This window comes from Miniopterus schreibersii, assembly GCF_964146895.1.
Source record: "Miniopterus schreibersii genome assembly, chromosome: 1".
In the NCBI taxonomy this organism is placed as follows: Eukaryota; Metazoa; Chordata; class Mammalia; order Chiroptera; family Miniopteridae; genus Miniopterus; species Miniopterus schreibersii.
Genome location: NC_138101.1, coordinates 184,384,463 through 184,400,522, shown reverse-complemented (window position 1 = coordinate 184,400,522; position 16,060 = coordinate 184,384,463). Strand labels below are relative to the sequence as shown.

At 47.8% G+C, this 16,060-nt stretch overlaps 1 protein-coding gene across 5 annotated transcripts in view; it reads right to left on the bottom strand.

Annotated features, from left to right (window-relative positions):
- ADCK1 (aarF domain containing kinase 1) overlaps positions 1 to 16,060 on the bottom strand; it is a 98,423-nt gene that overhangs the window by 30,055 nt on the left and 52,308 nt on the right. For all 5 annotated transcript variants that reach the window (XM_081145135.1, XM_081145137.1, XM_081145138.1 and 2 more), the window contains one exon: positions 9,670 to 9,828. In XM_081145135.1, coding sequence (XP_081001261.1) covers positions 9,670 to 9,828 — 159 coding nt within the window. The remainder of the gene's footprint in view (positions 1 to 9,669; positions 9,829 to 16,060) is intronic.

Genomic DNA, 16,060 nt, shown 5'->3' with positions numbered 1-16,060 from the left:
CTGGGGAGAGTGCTGACCAATCCTCCCAGTAATTCTTGGTATAGGTTCTAGCCCAAGTTCTCTGAGAATACCCATCTTCACCCCTGGCTGGAACAGACAGACAATGAACAACAACTAAGGAGCCGTGGGCCCGGGGTTACCATCCCTGACTGTTACGGACTAAATGCTTGTGTCCCCCTACCCCTCCAAATTCATGTGTTGAAGCCCTAACCCCAGTGTGATGGTGTTTGGACAGGAGGCCGTTGGGGGCTAATTAGGTTTAGGTGAGGTCATGAAGGTGGGGGCTCTAAGATGGACTAGTGTTCTTGTACGTAGAGAGAGACCAAAGCTCACTCTCTCTCTGCCATGTAAGGACACAGAAAGAGGGCAGCTATCTACAAGCCAGGAAGCAAGTCCACACCAGGAACTGAATCATCCGGCACCTTGATCATGGACTTCCAGCCTCAAGAACTGTGAGAAATAAATGTCCCAGTTTAAGCCACCTAGTCAATGGTATTTTGCTATGGCAGCCCCAGCAGACCAACACACCATCCAGTCTATCCAGAAGGATTTATTGAGCTCCACCTATGAGCCTTGGCTCATGCTCCCTTTTGTCCTGGTCTATATAAAAAATATTACGCCCAACACTGTGTAAGTCACAAGCGGTACAAAAGAAATAAAGCTAAGGCAGAGCCATTAACTACAAAGCATTTATGGTTTTGTTTTTAAACATAAGTCCTAGGCTATGTACCTAACACCGGTCTAAAAGAATCATCACACAGGGTTATTATATTCAATTTCTCTCACAACTCTTTTTAATTACATTCAGCTGCAGTCTAATTTCTTTTAAGTCTTGTCTAGTCTTTCACAGGCTGGACCTGTGACCTTATGATAATCGATTTCGTTTATGTTTTGTTTCTGTTTGTGTCACATGAACCTAGAAGGCAGTGGTGGCAACAGCCAGGCCCAGACGGAGACACCTGGGCACAGCAGCCTCCAGGCATCGCATCTCGTCACCATGCCCTCAGAAGGCCCTGAGCTGCCGCCAAAGGGGAAGCAGAGCTGGCACACAGGAAGCAGAGGCACCCGCGCAGGCCTGGGCAGGGCCACACACATCACCTGAGGCACCTGGATTCTTCTCTGGGCTCTGAGTTCAGGCAAGAAACCTCTTTGGACTTTGGCTCCAATGTAAATTCCAGAGGTTCTCACCCAGCAGGAACAAGGGAAGGAGCCACAATGAGGCTCAGTCATTTGTTCATTCAATGTTTACTGATCGCCTCCTAGGTAATGACTCTGGGTCAGACATGGGTCTACGGAGGGAGTTACAGGCAACCTAGTGGGGTCTACACCTGGGAATGAGGCTTCCGGGCAAACAATAAATCCTATCATTTACTGTATGATCACTGTTATTTGTAAAATTTTTAATTATCATTAATATCCAAACAGCACTGATAGGCACTTTAAAGATTTTCCTGTTACTAATCAATTACATAATTAGTTATTACTAGTACTATTGGTTATTATTAATACCTAATGTCATTAATCATAAAAGCAGTGAAAGATTTTATTGACTGATATTGCTAATAACTAATTAGTAAAATAATTAATAACCCAAAAACTGCACAGTACTCATTCAACAGTTTCTAAAACATTCTCTGGATGGTGAGTGAAGTACTCCCTTGGTTACTTTTTTATTTTATTTTAATATGTTTTGTTGATTTGAGAGAGAGAGGAAGAGAGAGGGAAAGAGAGAGAGTAAGACATCAATGTGAGAGAAACATCAATCGGGGGCCTCCTGCCCACCCCCTACTGGGGACTGAGCCCACAACCCGGGCATGGGGTGACGCTCAACCAACTGATCCACACTGGCCAAGGCTCCCTTGGTTACTTTAAAATGAAGGTCTGTTTCACCTGGTGGGGCAGGCTCAGCAGTTGAGCATCGACCTAGGATCCAGGAGATCAATTTGATTCCCAATCAGGGCACATGCCCAGGCTACAGGCTTGGTCCCCAGTAGGGGGCATGCAGGAGGCAGCTGATCAATGACAACTCTCATCATTGGTGTTTCTATCTCTCTCCCTCCCCCTTCCTCTCTCTGAAATCAATAAAAGATTAAAAAATAAATAAATAATAAAATAAAATGAAGGTTCGTTTGAATGGAAATCAGTGGTTCTTAGCTTCCTAGGAGGACACCACCCCTGTTATAGGAAGTCACCAATTTGAAAATTTGGTGTCAGCAATGAAGTCCAGAAAGTGTACATGCTCACATAATTTTGCACATAATTCAGGGGTTGGGGAGAAGGGTCAGATTAAGCATTGTCTGGTCCAAGTCTAAAATGGTTTGGGCTGCTGCCATCTTAGACTTTTCTTGGCTGAGTAAAATAAAATAAAACTCAAGTTTCACCTTCTATTTTCATTCATTTCCCTTCTTAAGAGTCTGCCCTAAGTAGATTCACTTACGTTTTTCTTTTTTGACAACAGATGCAATCAACTGAAATAAAACAGGTGCTGTTATCAATTTGACTTTTTGATTTTTCTTCTGAAATGTATCTTCTCCATAAAATTCCTCCAACAGCCAATATTTTCACCAGTGTCTAGCACATACTCAATACTTGGCAGATGTTTATTGAGTGGTCACATGAATAAGTGACTGAATGAATAAATGAATGAACAAATGAGCTTTTCAAAGGGTTTGTCCTCTCCCAAGAGATAATTATATGTTCACAGGTATGTTATCCAAATGGATTAAGTTTTTCTATTTCTGAGGTTTTGATGGGAAAAGGGATTATCTCTGAATTTGGGGGAACCACAGTTTTGGAATGCCTGAGAATTTTCTACTTGATTTGGAACCTTACAAATCAATCAAGGTATACTCAACAATTAATACTTCCTTCAAGGTAAAATAATGAAATTCTTTTCCTACAGGGTCACTGCCTCACAGGAGGAAAATTCAATTGTGGGCCACAAAGAAATATAACAGAAAAATTAAGAGTCACATAAAAGCTTGAAAACTTGATTGCTATTTATAACAGCAAAAAAAAGTGGGGGGAAATTATCTTTATTTAGTACCTACTACATGCCAGGCACTATGCTAACAAAGCGTTTTATATACATGTTCTCATTTCATTTCTCTTGCCAATTTCACAAAAAAGAAAACCGGTTCCAGGATGTTAAAGCACTTCTCAAGGTCATGTACTTGTAATTTTAAATGCAGGACTTGGATGCAGGTGGGGATTTTTTGGTTGGTTGGCTTTTGGGGGGTTTTTTGCTTCATTCTTTGTGCAGCCCTGTCTCAGGCAATACAATACAGGACGATACAATAGGAAGCCTGAGATAAGGCATAAAAAGAGCTTTGTAAACTGTCACATGCAGCTGAAATGCGAGTTACTGTTATCAAGTTATTACACATTATAAAAGAAATAATGTTCTAAGGGAAACAGCACATGACATAGAACACCTGCGCAGATCCAAACAGGTAGAAACGGATGTTTGACTACGATCAAAAATCAATTCGGAACGATGTAAATAACTTGCTGTTCACGGGCTTATCTTTGTTCTGATACGCTGTTAAAGAGCACACTTTTTAGAAAACAGAATTACAGGGTGAAGAGAAGTTTCCATGGGGTTGTCTACACCTCTGGGTTTTTAAATATATATATACATATCTTTAAAAATAAAATCAACTGTTGGATTCCGTGCCAAACATAAACATTACCTAGCCACCCACTGTTCAATCAACACATTCAGAAAAGAAACAAAATGACAGACAGCACACACTGAAAATGTTGTTCCAAAAAAGTCAGAAACATGACTGTCACGGGTCTTTATTTTTAGAGACCTTTGGGACGGGCTGGGTGACATCAAATGGTGGGTCAGATTCTGGTGCTCAGACCAGAGTCCCATCCCAACATTGCAGAGCACCCTGGGGACAGGCGGGACACCAAGGGCAGGGTACCTGGCTATGAGTTACAGAGCCTTTGGGAGGTGATAGAACAGCATCAAACTCAGAATTCTTGTTTTTTAACCCACACCCAAGGATATTTTTTTCCGTTGCTTTTCAGAGTAAGTGGAAGGGAGAGAGAGACATTGATGTGAGAGAAACACATTGATTGGTTACCTCTTTCATGTGCGCCAACTGGGGCTGGGGATCGAGCCTGCAACCGAGGTACGTGCCCTTGGCCAGAATCGAACCCAGGACCCTTCAGTCCTTGGGCTGACGCTCTAGCCACTGAGCCAAACCAGCTAGGGCTAAACTCAGAATCTTGAGAGATAACAGGGTGGTGTCACTATTGGGACCTGGGGATTGTGATCTTACCCCGGCTCCCAGGTCATCTGAGTCCTACCTGCTCTCAAACAGTGAGAACAGCAGTGCATCCAGTCAGCTGAGCTCCTGCTATTGTGAGCAGGCAGGAACCGCTACAAAGCCAGTCTGTCAGCAGACGGATGGACTCTGCCTTGTCAGTTCACCCCTTCCTGCTGAATCATTGCTCCAATCTCTGGGCCCAATTAGTCTGGCTCTGGACAGCCACTCAAATCAATAAGAGTCACTGGCCGTGCATCTAGAAGTAGAGTTGCCCCAGCTATTAAAGGGACAATATCAGGTGACAATGACAAAGCTGAAAAACACCCTTGGCTGTGCCTTTCTCTTTTGTACAAAGTCACCAATACCATCCGGTTCATCAAACACCATTTACTGAGAGTCTGCCTTCATTTCTCTGCCACCATTCAACGGTCTATCCCAGAGTCTGTCCCCCTTCCCCTTGCCAGGTTCACAAGAGACACAAAACACGAGAGTGGCACATGCTATTGAATGCCAACACAAAAGCCATTCCCCCACTATCCTGGCTAACAGAGCCTCAAATATGTGCATATACATGACATATGGAGACAGACAATAGTGTGGCGAAGACCATGGGGGGACAGGGGTGGATGCTGGGTGGAGGTGGATCAATGGGGGGGAAGGGGACATCGGTAATACTTTCGACAATAAAGAAAAAATATATATGTGCATCTTTCGTGTCCTTCAAGGAAGGTAGGCCTCAGCCTGAGAGGGTGAGTCATGACTGGTCAGTGAGCCAGTCAGAGTGGTCTCATTTCTCTCGCCAGGACTGATTTAGGCCGGGGCATGTGCCTACTTCTGGTCCGTGAGAAATGAAGGGGATTCTACTGAAGGGCTCCTTTTTGATAAGAAGTATGAGAAAAGACATAGGACCTCTTTGGAATCTAGATGTCATCTACTAGTAATAGCAGGACTGCTGCAGCTGTTTTGGGACCATGAAGAGCATTACCTTGGAAGGACAATCCGGGATGGCAGAGTGGATGACAAAAGGAACCTAGGTCCTTAAAAATCACAAAAAGTGCTGGATTCGTCAACGCTGGAAAAGTTGACACTACCACCAGAAGTCTTGAAATGTGAGATAATATAGGTTACTATTATTTACCCCACTTTTAGTTGGATTTCCTGATACCTGCAGCCAACGACATCCTGACACCAGCAGTAGTCCCTACCTCCTCACTCTCAAAAGTCTTGCTCCTACAGACTCTCTGGCAGATATGTGTTTGGATTTATAAGCTCACTTCTTAAACTGCAAATATCCAGAGGTTAAGCCTATTAGTCACTCTCTCCTTAGAATGAATTACTTCGATCAGATAGTCCTCCTCTCAAGATCATGCTGTGATCAACCCCAGGGTTGGAGAGATGAACAACAGTAGGCAGTGGGAAAAGATGAGCGTGCACGATGCCTGCTCTGCAGAACAGTGGTCGGCCTCCCTTGGTCTCCAAGTTTCTGATGGCTAAGGGAGGCCATTAATACCCTCTAGAAATGGTTCTTCTCCTGCCAAGCATCCCTGAGCACCATTCTGGGGTTGTCATCCCTAAAACCGAGGTGCCATTTTAGGTCTGGACTCAGGAAGAAAAACACACACTAATTTCAAATAGAAAATAAAATGAGCTTCCCAGTCAGGCTCTTCTTAGCTTCAGAGCAGAGAAGGGTGACCCAGGTAGAATATTTTCCACCAGAGACGAGCCCAGTGAGAAGGCAGTGCCATCTGGTGCTGTTGTTAATACTGAAGGTCCATGGAGGTGATGACCTCGGGCCTCGTTTGCAGCTTAGATCTCTAGTGAAGGCTCTGCGTACAGGTCTCTGATCTGCCTTGTGATCCCAGTCCCAGCACTGCCTCAGTGACTGTGAAGGAGCCACTTTGTATTCTGTACATGGCCACTAGGCTGCACTTCCCAAGAAAAGCATCTGATGCTCATCTCCAGAAGGTGCCAAGTCTTTATTACTGCTATTATTGCTATTGACCCTACAGCCACCATTATTTAGGGAGCCAGCAAGGCTCTGAGAAGAGAAAACAGTGTCAGCTGCCCTCCAGCCCAAGTGGGTCCTGACAACACTGCTGGCCAGAGGCAGTTCCCACCTGATGCAGGAGTGGCTGCTGGGTCTCAGGACACTGAGGGATCCTCGAAGACTCCCGGTTCCCTCCCAGCAATGGCCATTCCCTAGCCACTTACAGGTGCTCCAGAAAACTCAGGTTTCCAGGTGGATTTCCAGGGCCACTCAGCAACACTGCTCTCTTTTCCAATGCACACAGCAGCTATTCCAAACCTTCGCCCCCACTCGAGCCTCCAAAGCCACCTCCTACCCCCTCTTTCTCAGCAGATGGTCTTGCCTCCTACTCCAGAGAAAAAATAGAGGCTATCAGGCTGGTACAGCCCAGCTGCCCACCTTCCCCGTCTGCCCCACACATTCATCTTGACCCAGCCTGACCACTTTCCGCCAGGCTCAAAACAAAGGCTAGTGTTTCCACCTGATTCCCTGCAGCCAATGCCTTGAGTCTCCTCCTGGACCAGATCTATCAGTTACTTCCTCTCCTGAACCTCCAATTCCCCTGCTCTGCTGCTGCCATCCCCATGTCTTCCTGACCAACCTCTAATCCTGCGCTCTGCACTAACCTCTACCCTCACGCCCCCCAACATGGATGGCTAAACGTGAGAGGAGTGTTCTGCATTAGCTGTCTCCGTTCCCTGCGGCCGCAATGCTTCTTCACCTGCTCTCCTTGCTCCACCCAAGGGCTCTAAATCACCAAATCCAAAACACCCTTCTTAGAGCTTTACTCACTTTATACCCCCTCTGATGACACTGAGTACTTCCGGCAGACTGTATTTTCCAAAACGGCTGCAACGATACCTCCCATTCTATTGCTCTTCTAGAGCCTCGCCACGCCCCCATCCAGAAGTAGAGTCCATTTCCCCACCCCTTTACCGAAGGGGGCCTTCATGGCTCCTGCTCTTAACAGAGTGAGGAGGGAGTAACCTTCATGACGGCCAAGGCAAGGTCATGAAACTGTGACATACTTTCAGCCTTATTCTCTCAGGACACTCGCTCCAAGAACTCGGCAGCCATGCTGTGAGGAAGCCCACACAGCCATGGAGCAGCTGACATGGAGGGGACCTGAGACTGTGGCCCACAGCCCTGGCTGAGCTCCCCGCCAACAGCCAGCACCCACTTGCCAGCCAACTTGGAACACATCTTCTTAGTTCCCTTGGAAACTTGTCCTCGGCATTCCCCTTGAATGATGATGCTCCTCAGAGTTTCCCTGCCTTTTTTTCACGCTACATAACTTTTCTAAGTGATCTCAACTACTCCCCCGGATTCAGCTCCCGCAAGTCGCCTTGCTGATAAATCCTGAATCTGTATTTGCAGCCTGAACTGCAGATGGACAGAACTTTCCCGATCCAAAACTCCTGACAGCAGTCTCTTACCCAACATGGTTGCTCCATCACCATTTCACTTTGCTCTGAAAGTGAAATCCAATCCAACCCTCTTACTCTCATAAAAAACTACATTTCCCTGGCTCCCTTGCCAACTGGCTTCCAGCTAAATTTGGCCAATGGGCCACATAGGTGTTACACTGGGGGATAGGAGGAGGTAAGAACCTGTTACCTCAAACAGCATCTGTGGCTCCAGCTTCCAGGTGACAGGCCCTACCTGAGATCCACCTCCCATCAGGCCAGCTCTCCATGGTCCCAGCTTCCACCAGGGAGCCCCAGCTCCTGGGCTCCAGAGAACCACCTGTTCTCTTTGCCTCTCCATCTTGAGAGTAGCTTCCTATTGTTGGCAATTGTCTCACCAACCCATTTGGTTTCTCGGCAATTCCATCTCCTGTGAGCCCCATTTTCTGTTTCAAATTCCCTCTGAAATACCTAGAGCAATTTCTTTTTTCCCCAGCTAGACTCAGACTGACACACATGGTTAGACATCCAAACTTAATCATTTAAGCCAGAAACCCATGATTTACTTTAGTCTCCTCCTTCTCATTCATACTCCCTGTAAAGCTGGTCTCAGAGTCCAGTGATTCCACCCCTTGAACCCACCCCTCTTCTCCACCCCCCCCTACACTGATTTGGTTCACGTCATTATCTCTCTCTCAGACTGTTATAGCAGCCCCTCAATTAGTCTCCCTAGCTAGTCTTTCTTCTTTCAGATACATCCTCTGGACTGCCAACAGATTTTTATTCTAATGCAATCAGATCAGATCAGTTCCACAGTGAACACATATATATTACATATACCACTTGATGCCTAAGCCTGGAATACAAGGCCTGCCACAAGGCCTACCTTCCCAGCACCTCACCTGCTACCACTCCCAACTCACACCATCAGACTCAGCAAAGTTCTCCAACCTGTTCCTCTAAGACCTGGGGCCTTCCCACAGGCAGGGCTGTCCTTCCCCTGTCTGGCCACCTCATGGACTCCTCCGTGAAGCCCCCTCGACACCCTCATCAGTCCAGGCACAGTGCCCCCGGTGCCTCACAAGCACCCCTCGGACAGAACTCATGTCTCCACGTGTGCCTGTCTATGTAGAGACCTGTTCCTCCACTACACAAGAAGCTCCCCGGGGATGAAGATGCTGCTCATTCACCTGATGCAGAAGAGACCCTCAATGAGTGTGTTAAATTTAGTCAGAGTGAGTTGAAAGAATAAACTAAGAGTCCAAAATGGGGAAAGGGAGCAAAGGAAAGGGAAAGAGAAAAGGAAGGAGAGGGGCACACTGGCAGGTTAAACGAACTGCTGACCTCTCGTGGAGGGTGCTGGCTACTGCCCAAGCAGTGGCTGGCTCACCCTCCCTCCCTTGCTCCAGGCACGGAGCTAGAAAAGTTCAGAGATACAGTCTCCACTAGAGCTTTTTCCCAGGGCCATTTTGAGGCATGCAAGTCAGTTCATTCAAAACACATCAGACAAGCACATATGCAATCTGCATCAGTGTTTCTTTGTGACCTGCCTGTCATTTTTATATCCCTTGGTTGACCACATGCTCTCTTTTGTTATAATTTAACAAATTAAGATGTAACTTTTGTACCCCCAAGGAAATCACCTTTGGTTGTTCTCATTTCTACAGCATCCTCCAGAGGTCCCCTTGGCCCCCGTAGCTGTCTAGTGTGTTCTGAGACCTCCACATGCAGTTCCCAGGAACCTATCAAGAAGAACTGACCACCCCAGCCATGGGGTCCTATGGTCACAGCACTGTCATGACACCTTCTTCGTTGTGGTCTCAAGCTCCTCTCTGCCATCCTGCTGCTCAAAGGGACACATCTACCCACCAGCTTTGAACCAGTTTCCCTGGCACTGCCTGGATCGTGGGGAAACACAGACTTAGGAGGAAGGTGGGTGAAAGGGGAAGGTTCTCACCTCCATCAGGAGAATGTCCTTCGAGCTCTGTGTCTGCACCTTTGGGTGCTGGACCTTCACAGCCACCGTCCGCCCATCACGCAGCACAGCCTTATGGACCTGGGCCAGGGAAGCAGCTCCCATAGGGGTGTCATCAAAGCTCACAAACAACTCATGGATCTGTCAAGAGTAGAGAGAGAGGACAGAGCAATGAAGATGACTCAATTCAGTGAGAGGGGCCAGGAGGATGGGCCAGAGCCCGTGCCATCGATGCCCCCACGACAGATTTTCTGCTCTATCAGTTGTACACCAGCCCAGCTCCTGGCCTGGGCCCTTTGCTGCCACAGAGATTAACACCAGGCATATGGAAGGAGGGAGACAGAAAACACATGTGGAGGGTGTGTTCTCATAGGTGTGCAAAGGTGCCCTGAGCACCTCCATTTAAGGCCAAAGAAGTGCTACCTAGAATGTTCAGAACTATGCATAATCCACCCATTAAATTATCCACCGTTGTGCCTCCAAGGCTCTCACATATGGATATAATCACAAGTTAACAGAACCTGGGACCAGGGCAGCCCAAGACGGGTCAGATGGAAGATCTCCAACCCCACCAACCTGGAGAGCTCAAGGAGCCCTGGCTGAAGGCTGCCAACCCAACCACCACCTCCTGTTCCTGCCTGAGCAGCAACCTCAACATGGTTCCTGAGCTCACTCTCAGCCCAGCCTCCTGGCAGAGATCCCAGGCTGCAGGCCCAAGCCTTGCACTTGGTCCTCACCTGCAATGCCACCAAAGGCTCTTGCCCTTCCTGTGCCTCGCTTTCTCTATGAAATGGAATGTATACCCTTATTCTTCCATCTCTTCCCTCTCGCCTTCCCTCCTTCCCGCTTAGAAATGCCATAACGATTTTCCTGGGAAAAAGTCTTTCTGGCTTGAGTGGTCACACCTACATGGTCCAGATATAAATATCCTACCAGATGGGAAGGAGGCCCCCAAAAGCCTTTTGCAAGATCGGCCAAGGCTAAAATTCTCATCCCCTCTGTTTCTTGAAGTCCCCGGATAGCCTCACAATTCTGGAAAGTCCAGACATCACATTCACACACACACATACACACACACACACACACACCTCACAAATGTGTATGTGGATCACCACACGCCTCCCCTCCTTTTCACACATTGCAGGCCAAGGCCTATTCAGTCCGTGCCCCTACCTCCCTTTTCCCCCTTCTGCAGCAAACACCCAGGCCCTCAGCCCCTCTCCTCTCCCTGGACTTCAGCAGTTGCATGACCCACAGCCACCATCCCATCCCCACTTGCTAGGCTGCACCATCACTTTGCTAATCTTGTCTCATAAATCACTCCCTCCAGCCCTGTCACCATTCCTTTAGCTTTCACTAAACTCCATCCCATTTATCAACATCCTTCGGAGGCCAAAGGTCCAGGCAACATGGGAGGGGCCTATGCTCACTGTCATGAGAGATGGGTACAGACTGGCTTCCCTGCCCCCCTCTTCCTCATTGGGTCCTTATCTGTACCCCTCCCAGTGCCCCCCCTCCCCCTTCTTCCCAACCATGAACCCATCTTTCTCCGTCCTGTGCGAGTCCTAGGCTCCCTGAGGGCCATATCCCACATCACCCACCCCGAATCACCCAGCATTTCCCTGCAGGAGACTCTATCCCAGACCTTGGAGTAAGAGAATGCAAGGACCACCACCCATATCGCCTCATTAGAATATCAGCTCCCAGTGGGTAGGAACTTGTGTCCATCTTGTTCGCTGCTGAATTCCTTGAACCAAGAACAGGGCTGCAACTAGTTGGTGACAAACAAAGATTTGGAGAAGAATTGGATGAACTCTTTCTTTCCTTTGAAATGGCTGGGGCTTCCTGCTCCCACACTCCTACTAATCCAAAAGCATCAAATGTAAAAGTACATATCAGCCCTGGCCGGGCAGCTCAGTTGGTTAGAGAGTTGTCCTGTTACACCGAGGTTATGGGTTTGAGCCCTAGTCAGAGCACATGTAAGAATCAACCAATGAATGCATAAATAAGTGGAATAACAAATCGCTTTCTCTCCCCCCCCCCAAATCAATTTTTTTTTTAATTTAAATAAAAGCACATATCATGTGTGGGGTTTACCTAGATGAACTCCGTCTGTTAGTCCAGGGTGGGTATAAGACCCAGACCTGGCCAGACTCCTTTAATACCTTGGGCCACACTGATTGGTTCTGAGATAGACACATGACCCAACTGGTCTAATCAGATTCAATTATTTTACTTTTGCTTGAATTGTAGGAGAAGGGATTCTTTCTTTCTGCTAAAATTGAACTTGAAGCCTAGAGATGCCAGGGGTCACACAGTAGCAACAGAGAGAAAAGCAAAGCCAAGAGACAAGGAGAGTGAATCCTAATCACAATGGTTGAGCCCCTTGATCTGGCCATGCCTGAATGCCCACCCTATAATTTCTTTAATTGCTTAAGTCAGTTTGAGGGGTTTTTCTGTCACAAACAACTGAAGGGGCTCTAATTGATACGGTGTGTTCTCAGCCCCAGCTGGTATAAATTAAAGAAACACAGGCATGGTGCCCGGCATCCCCAAGGAGCTCAGTAAGTGTGAGTTCCATCCTCTCTCCACCCTCTTGCTGGGACAGGGATCCAGGAATAGAAGAGGTAGAACTTCAGCAACATTCCCAGCAGTTACATAATGAGATCAACATTAGTTCCTTTGCCCAGCCGGGCGTGGCTCAGTGGTTGAGCGTCGACCTAAAATCCAGGCGATCAGGGTTCAATTCCCGGCTAGGGCACATGCCCAGGTTGCGGCCTCGATCCCCAGTCTGGGGCGTTCAGGAGACAGCTGATCGATGACTCTCTCATCATTGACGTTCTGTCTCTCTCTCTCCCTCTCCTTTCCTCTCTCTGAAATCAATAAAGATATATTTTTTTAAAAAACATTAGTTCCTTTGGAAATCCTCTGTAGTGCCTGAAGGAGCACCAAGAACACTTTCTGGAGCAGAGCTGCGAACTAGGACCCTCACCTCCCAGACAGTTAGAATGGCCCAAACTCCCCACTGCAAAGGGACTTGGGAGTGATCTGACCTCACTCCCTGGGAACACTGGCTCATTCTCTGAAAAGGACAACCAGTCTTCAAATCAGTGTCATTGAAGGGACACTGCAGAGTCATTGCAACCAAAGAGTGACATGGCATTGCTAAGGCTATGTGGCAAAAACGGCTGCCAAAAGCACTCCAAGGGGAGGTGAAGAAAGAAAAGGGCCGAGGCAAGCATCCCAATCTCCAGGGTAAGAGGAAGCCTGGTCTGCCATATCCCCAGGGGATGAGAGGGGCCTCCCATAATTCCCTGCTCCCACCAGGGGATGGAGGGGGTCCAGCTGCCAACTCAGCACCCTGAACAAGGCCCAGCTCTGAGGACTTGTCCAAATTCCCAGTCTGACCAATAGAAGCAGAAGAGAGGCAAGGGAAGTGAGGATGCCTGTCAGGCAGATATCCCACCCCACTGGGCCTGCCCACCACCTCCCAGTGCCCCAGCAGCCATCCCTTCCCCCTCAGAGAGCAAGTCACATGCCCATATGCTCCTGTGCTTACACACACACACACACACACACACACACACACACACAATAAATGATTGCTAGTGGATGTTCCGAGATGGCTTATAAAAAAGGTAATTAAAGATTGGTGCTACAGCCTGTAATTAAATATGAATAAAGTATCTCTAAATGGAACCTTGATTCAGAGTGTTCAATGGAAGTACTTTAAGCTGATAGATAGTAAGGAAAAGCAGACCCTGTCCTGAAAGCAGAATTCCACCCCTCACGCAGCTGAAATAAACACAACCCCCCTCCAGTCAGGCCTGATCCCCCAGCCCTTTCAGTGGAAAACCATTAGCAGAAACAAACTGCAGCATGGGCAGCAATTACATTCAAGCAGGCACTGGGTTGCCTCCAGTCACTTACAGAAACCTGTCTCCCCTTCTAAGGCTTTCTCCCCCCACACCCCTGTTCCTTTTTTCTTCCCCCCCTCTGGGTCTGGCGGCAAAATCAATTAAGTAAAACAACTGCATTTTAAAATGACTAGTTATGTGCTTTTTAATTACTGTCGGCCCATGATTCAAATATATCAATGTCCTTGTCTAAAAAAAGGAAAAATAATCAGGAAAAAAGTTTCTCTAGCTTTGTATGGTCTGATTTTTTAAGGATGGGGGTAGGGGGTTTTTTTAAGAGCAGAACACATCAGAGGGGCAGGAAGAAATGTGTCATCCTCCGGGGGCTTAGAAGACAGGGGCTCAGGTTAAGACTTCAGCAGGCTAGTTTCGGCTGGGGTCCGGGAATCCGGAGACTACCTGACATTAGACCCCAGTACAGGGCAGAGTGAGAGAATCCAGAAAAACCAGCCATGCAGATTCCCACGAAGCCAGGTTACTGGGCGACATTTCCAAAATGCCATACTGAGCAGCCAAACACTGGCCAGGGTCCACATTCTGCCCAAAATAAGGTGACAGAAAGTCAGGACCTTCCGGAGAAGCCACAGTGTGACTCCTGGGAGTTTCACTCGAGCCCAGCCAGCCTCAAGTCCCTGTGGGGCCTGACTCACCACTTACAAAATGGGAGATGTCCTGGGTTTTCCAAGATGGCCTAATTTCACATATTCCATCCTGTTGTCCTCGTCCTCATAGATATCACACCTATTCTGGGTTCAGAAACTGCATCACTGTAAGGTAATGCTAATGACTCTAACAAACCCTGGACTGGCTGACTCCAGAAGAAAACAGTAGCCTGCTCAAAGCAGGCAAGTCCAGGCCTAGATGCCAAGGCCAGGCCACTCCCACGTAGGAGCTGGGGAGACTGCCCAGGGCACCTGAGGCAGGGGCATGGCAGCATCAGCAAAGAACATCTGGCTTTCCAGGTCTTGAAATGGCCCATCTCACGCTTGGCTGCGGCAATCTACTGCAGATTGATGGGGAGGGAGGTGAGTCCCTGTGCTAATAGAATGGCTCGACCCTACCCCATACCCCAACTCCAACTGAGGCAGACGAGATAGCTCCAGCTAACTAGGGCTCTGCAAAGCACTGCCATCTGCTTTGGAGGAAAACCCACCATCACCTTTCATGTGCCTCTGCTTAAAACTCATCACCTCCTCTCAGGACCATTTCTCAGGCGCCCCTATATCTCAGCCACCCTAGCAACTGATACCCCATTTTGCTGCAATTCCTTCTTCTCCCTCTTAAACATGCCTAGCTTATATCCCACCTGTTCAGGGTCATTCTTGTACTTTCCAAGGTAATACCTGACAGTGACAGCAAATGGGTGGCATGTGAGCTTTCATTCCCCCTCTGGTGGTTTTAAAATATGTTCACACATTTTTAAATACTCCTACCTTTGAGAGGTGGAGCCTATTTCCCTCCCTTTGAGTGTGAGCTGCACTTAATGACCCACTCCTAACCAACAGCATATGGAGGAAGTGATAGTGTCTGACTTCCGAGACTGTCCTCCTTGCTCTCTCTCAGATTGCTTGCTCCAGGGGAAGCCAACTGCCATGGCAGGAGGACACTCAGGCAGCTGTGGAGAGTTCCAGGTGGTCAGGAACCAAGGCCGCCTGCCAACTGTGAGCCACCTTGGAAACAGCTCCTCCTTCCCCACTCAGGCCTTCAGATGACACCACCTCAGCCAACGCCCTCACTGCAACCTCAGGAGAGATTCTGAGGCAGAACCAAACCATCCAGGGAGCCACTCCCAAACTCCTGACCCACACAAACTAAGAGACCAAATGTCTGTTGTTTTAAGAGGCTGTTTGGGGGTCATTTGTTATGCAGCAATAGCTAATTAATACACTCCAAACACACCCATGCCAGACCTCACAATAACAGCATTCCTTTCTGCTGGGCCCAGACGATGCCTCAGAACCTCACTCAACACAATGCTCCAGGCAGCCACTACCAAGTGACCAGAGTGAATATATGAAATGAAACCAATGTGCCAATCCTTAGCTTCAGCCAGTCAACAAATACAGGGTGGGGCAAAAGTAGGTTTACAGTTGAGTACTCAAAACAGTTTATTCTTGTATTGTTATTTATTAATTATTGTATTCTTTTCCATACAAACAACTGTAGACCTACTGTGCCCCACTGTGTATTTACTACAGACTAGAAAATATCACATGACAGAAACCATGCTGGTACATGAACCAACAAAACAGACACAGTCTCTGACCATGAGGAGACCTCAATCCAACAGAAGTCAACAGCCTCTGAAAAACACACCTGCATTGTATTAGGGCCTGCTGGAGACAGTGCCCCCTGACCAGGGCTATTTCGCCCAACCCTGGAGGGGATTTCTGGCCAGGTAAGAAGAGGATACCTCCAATATCACCATGTAGACCTGGGGGATCCAGGGAGAGAAC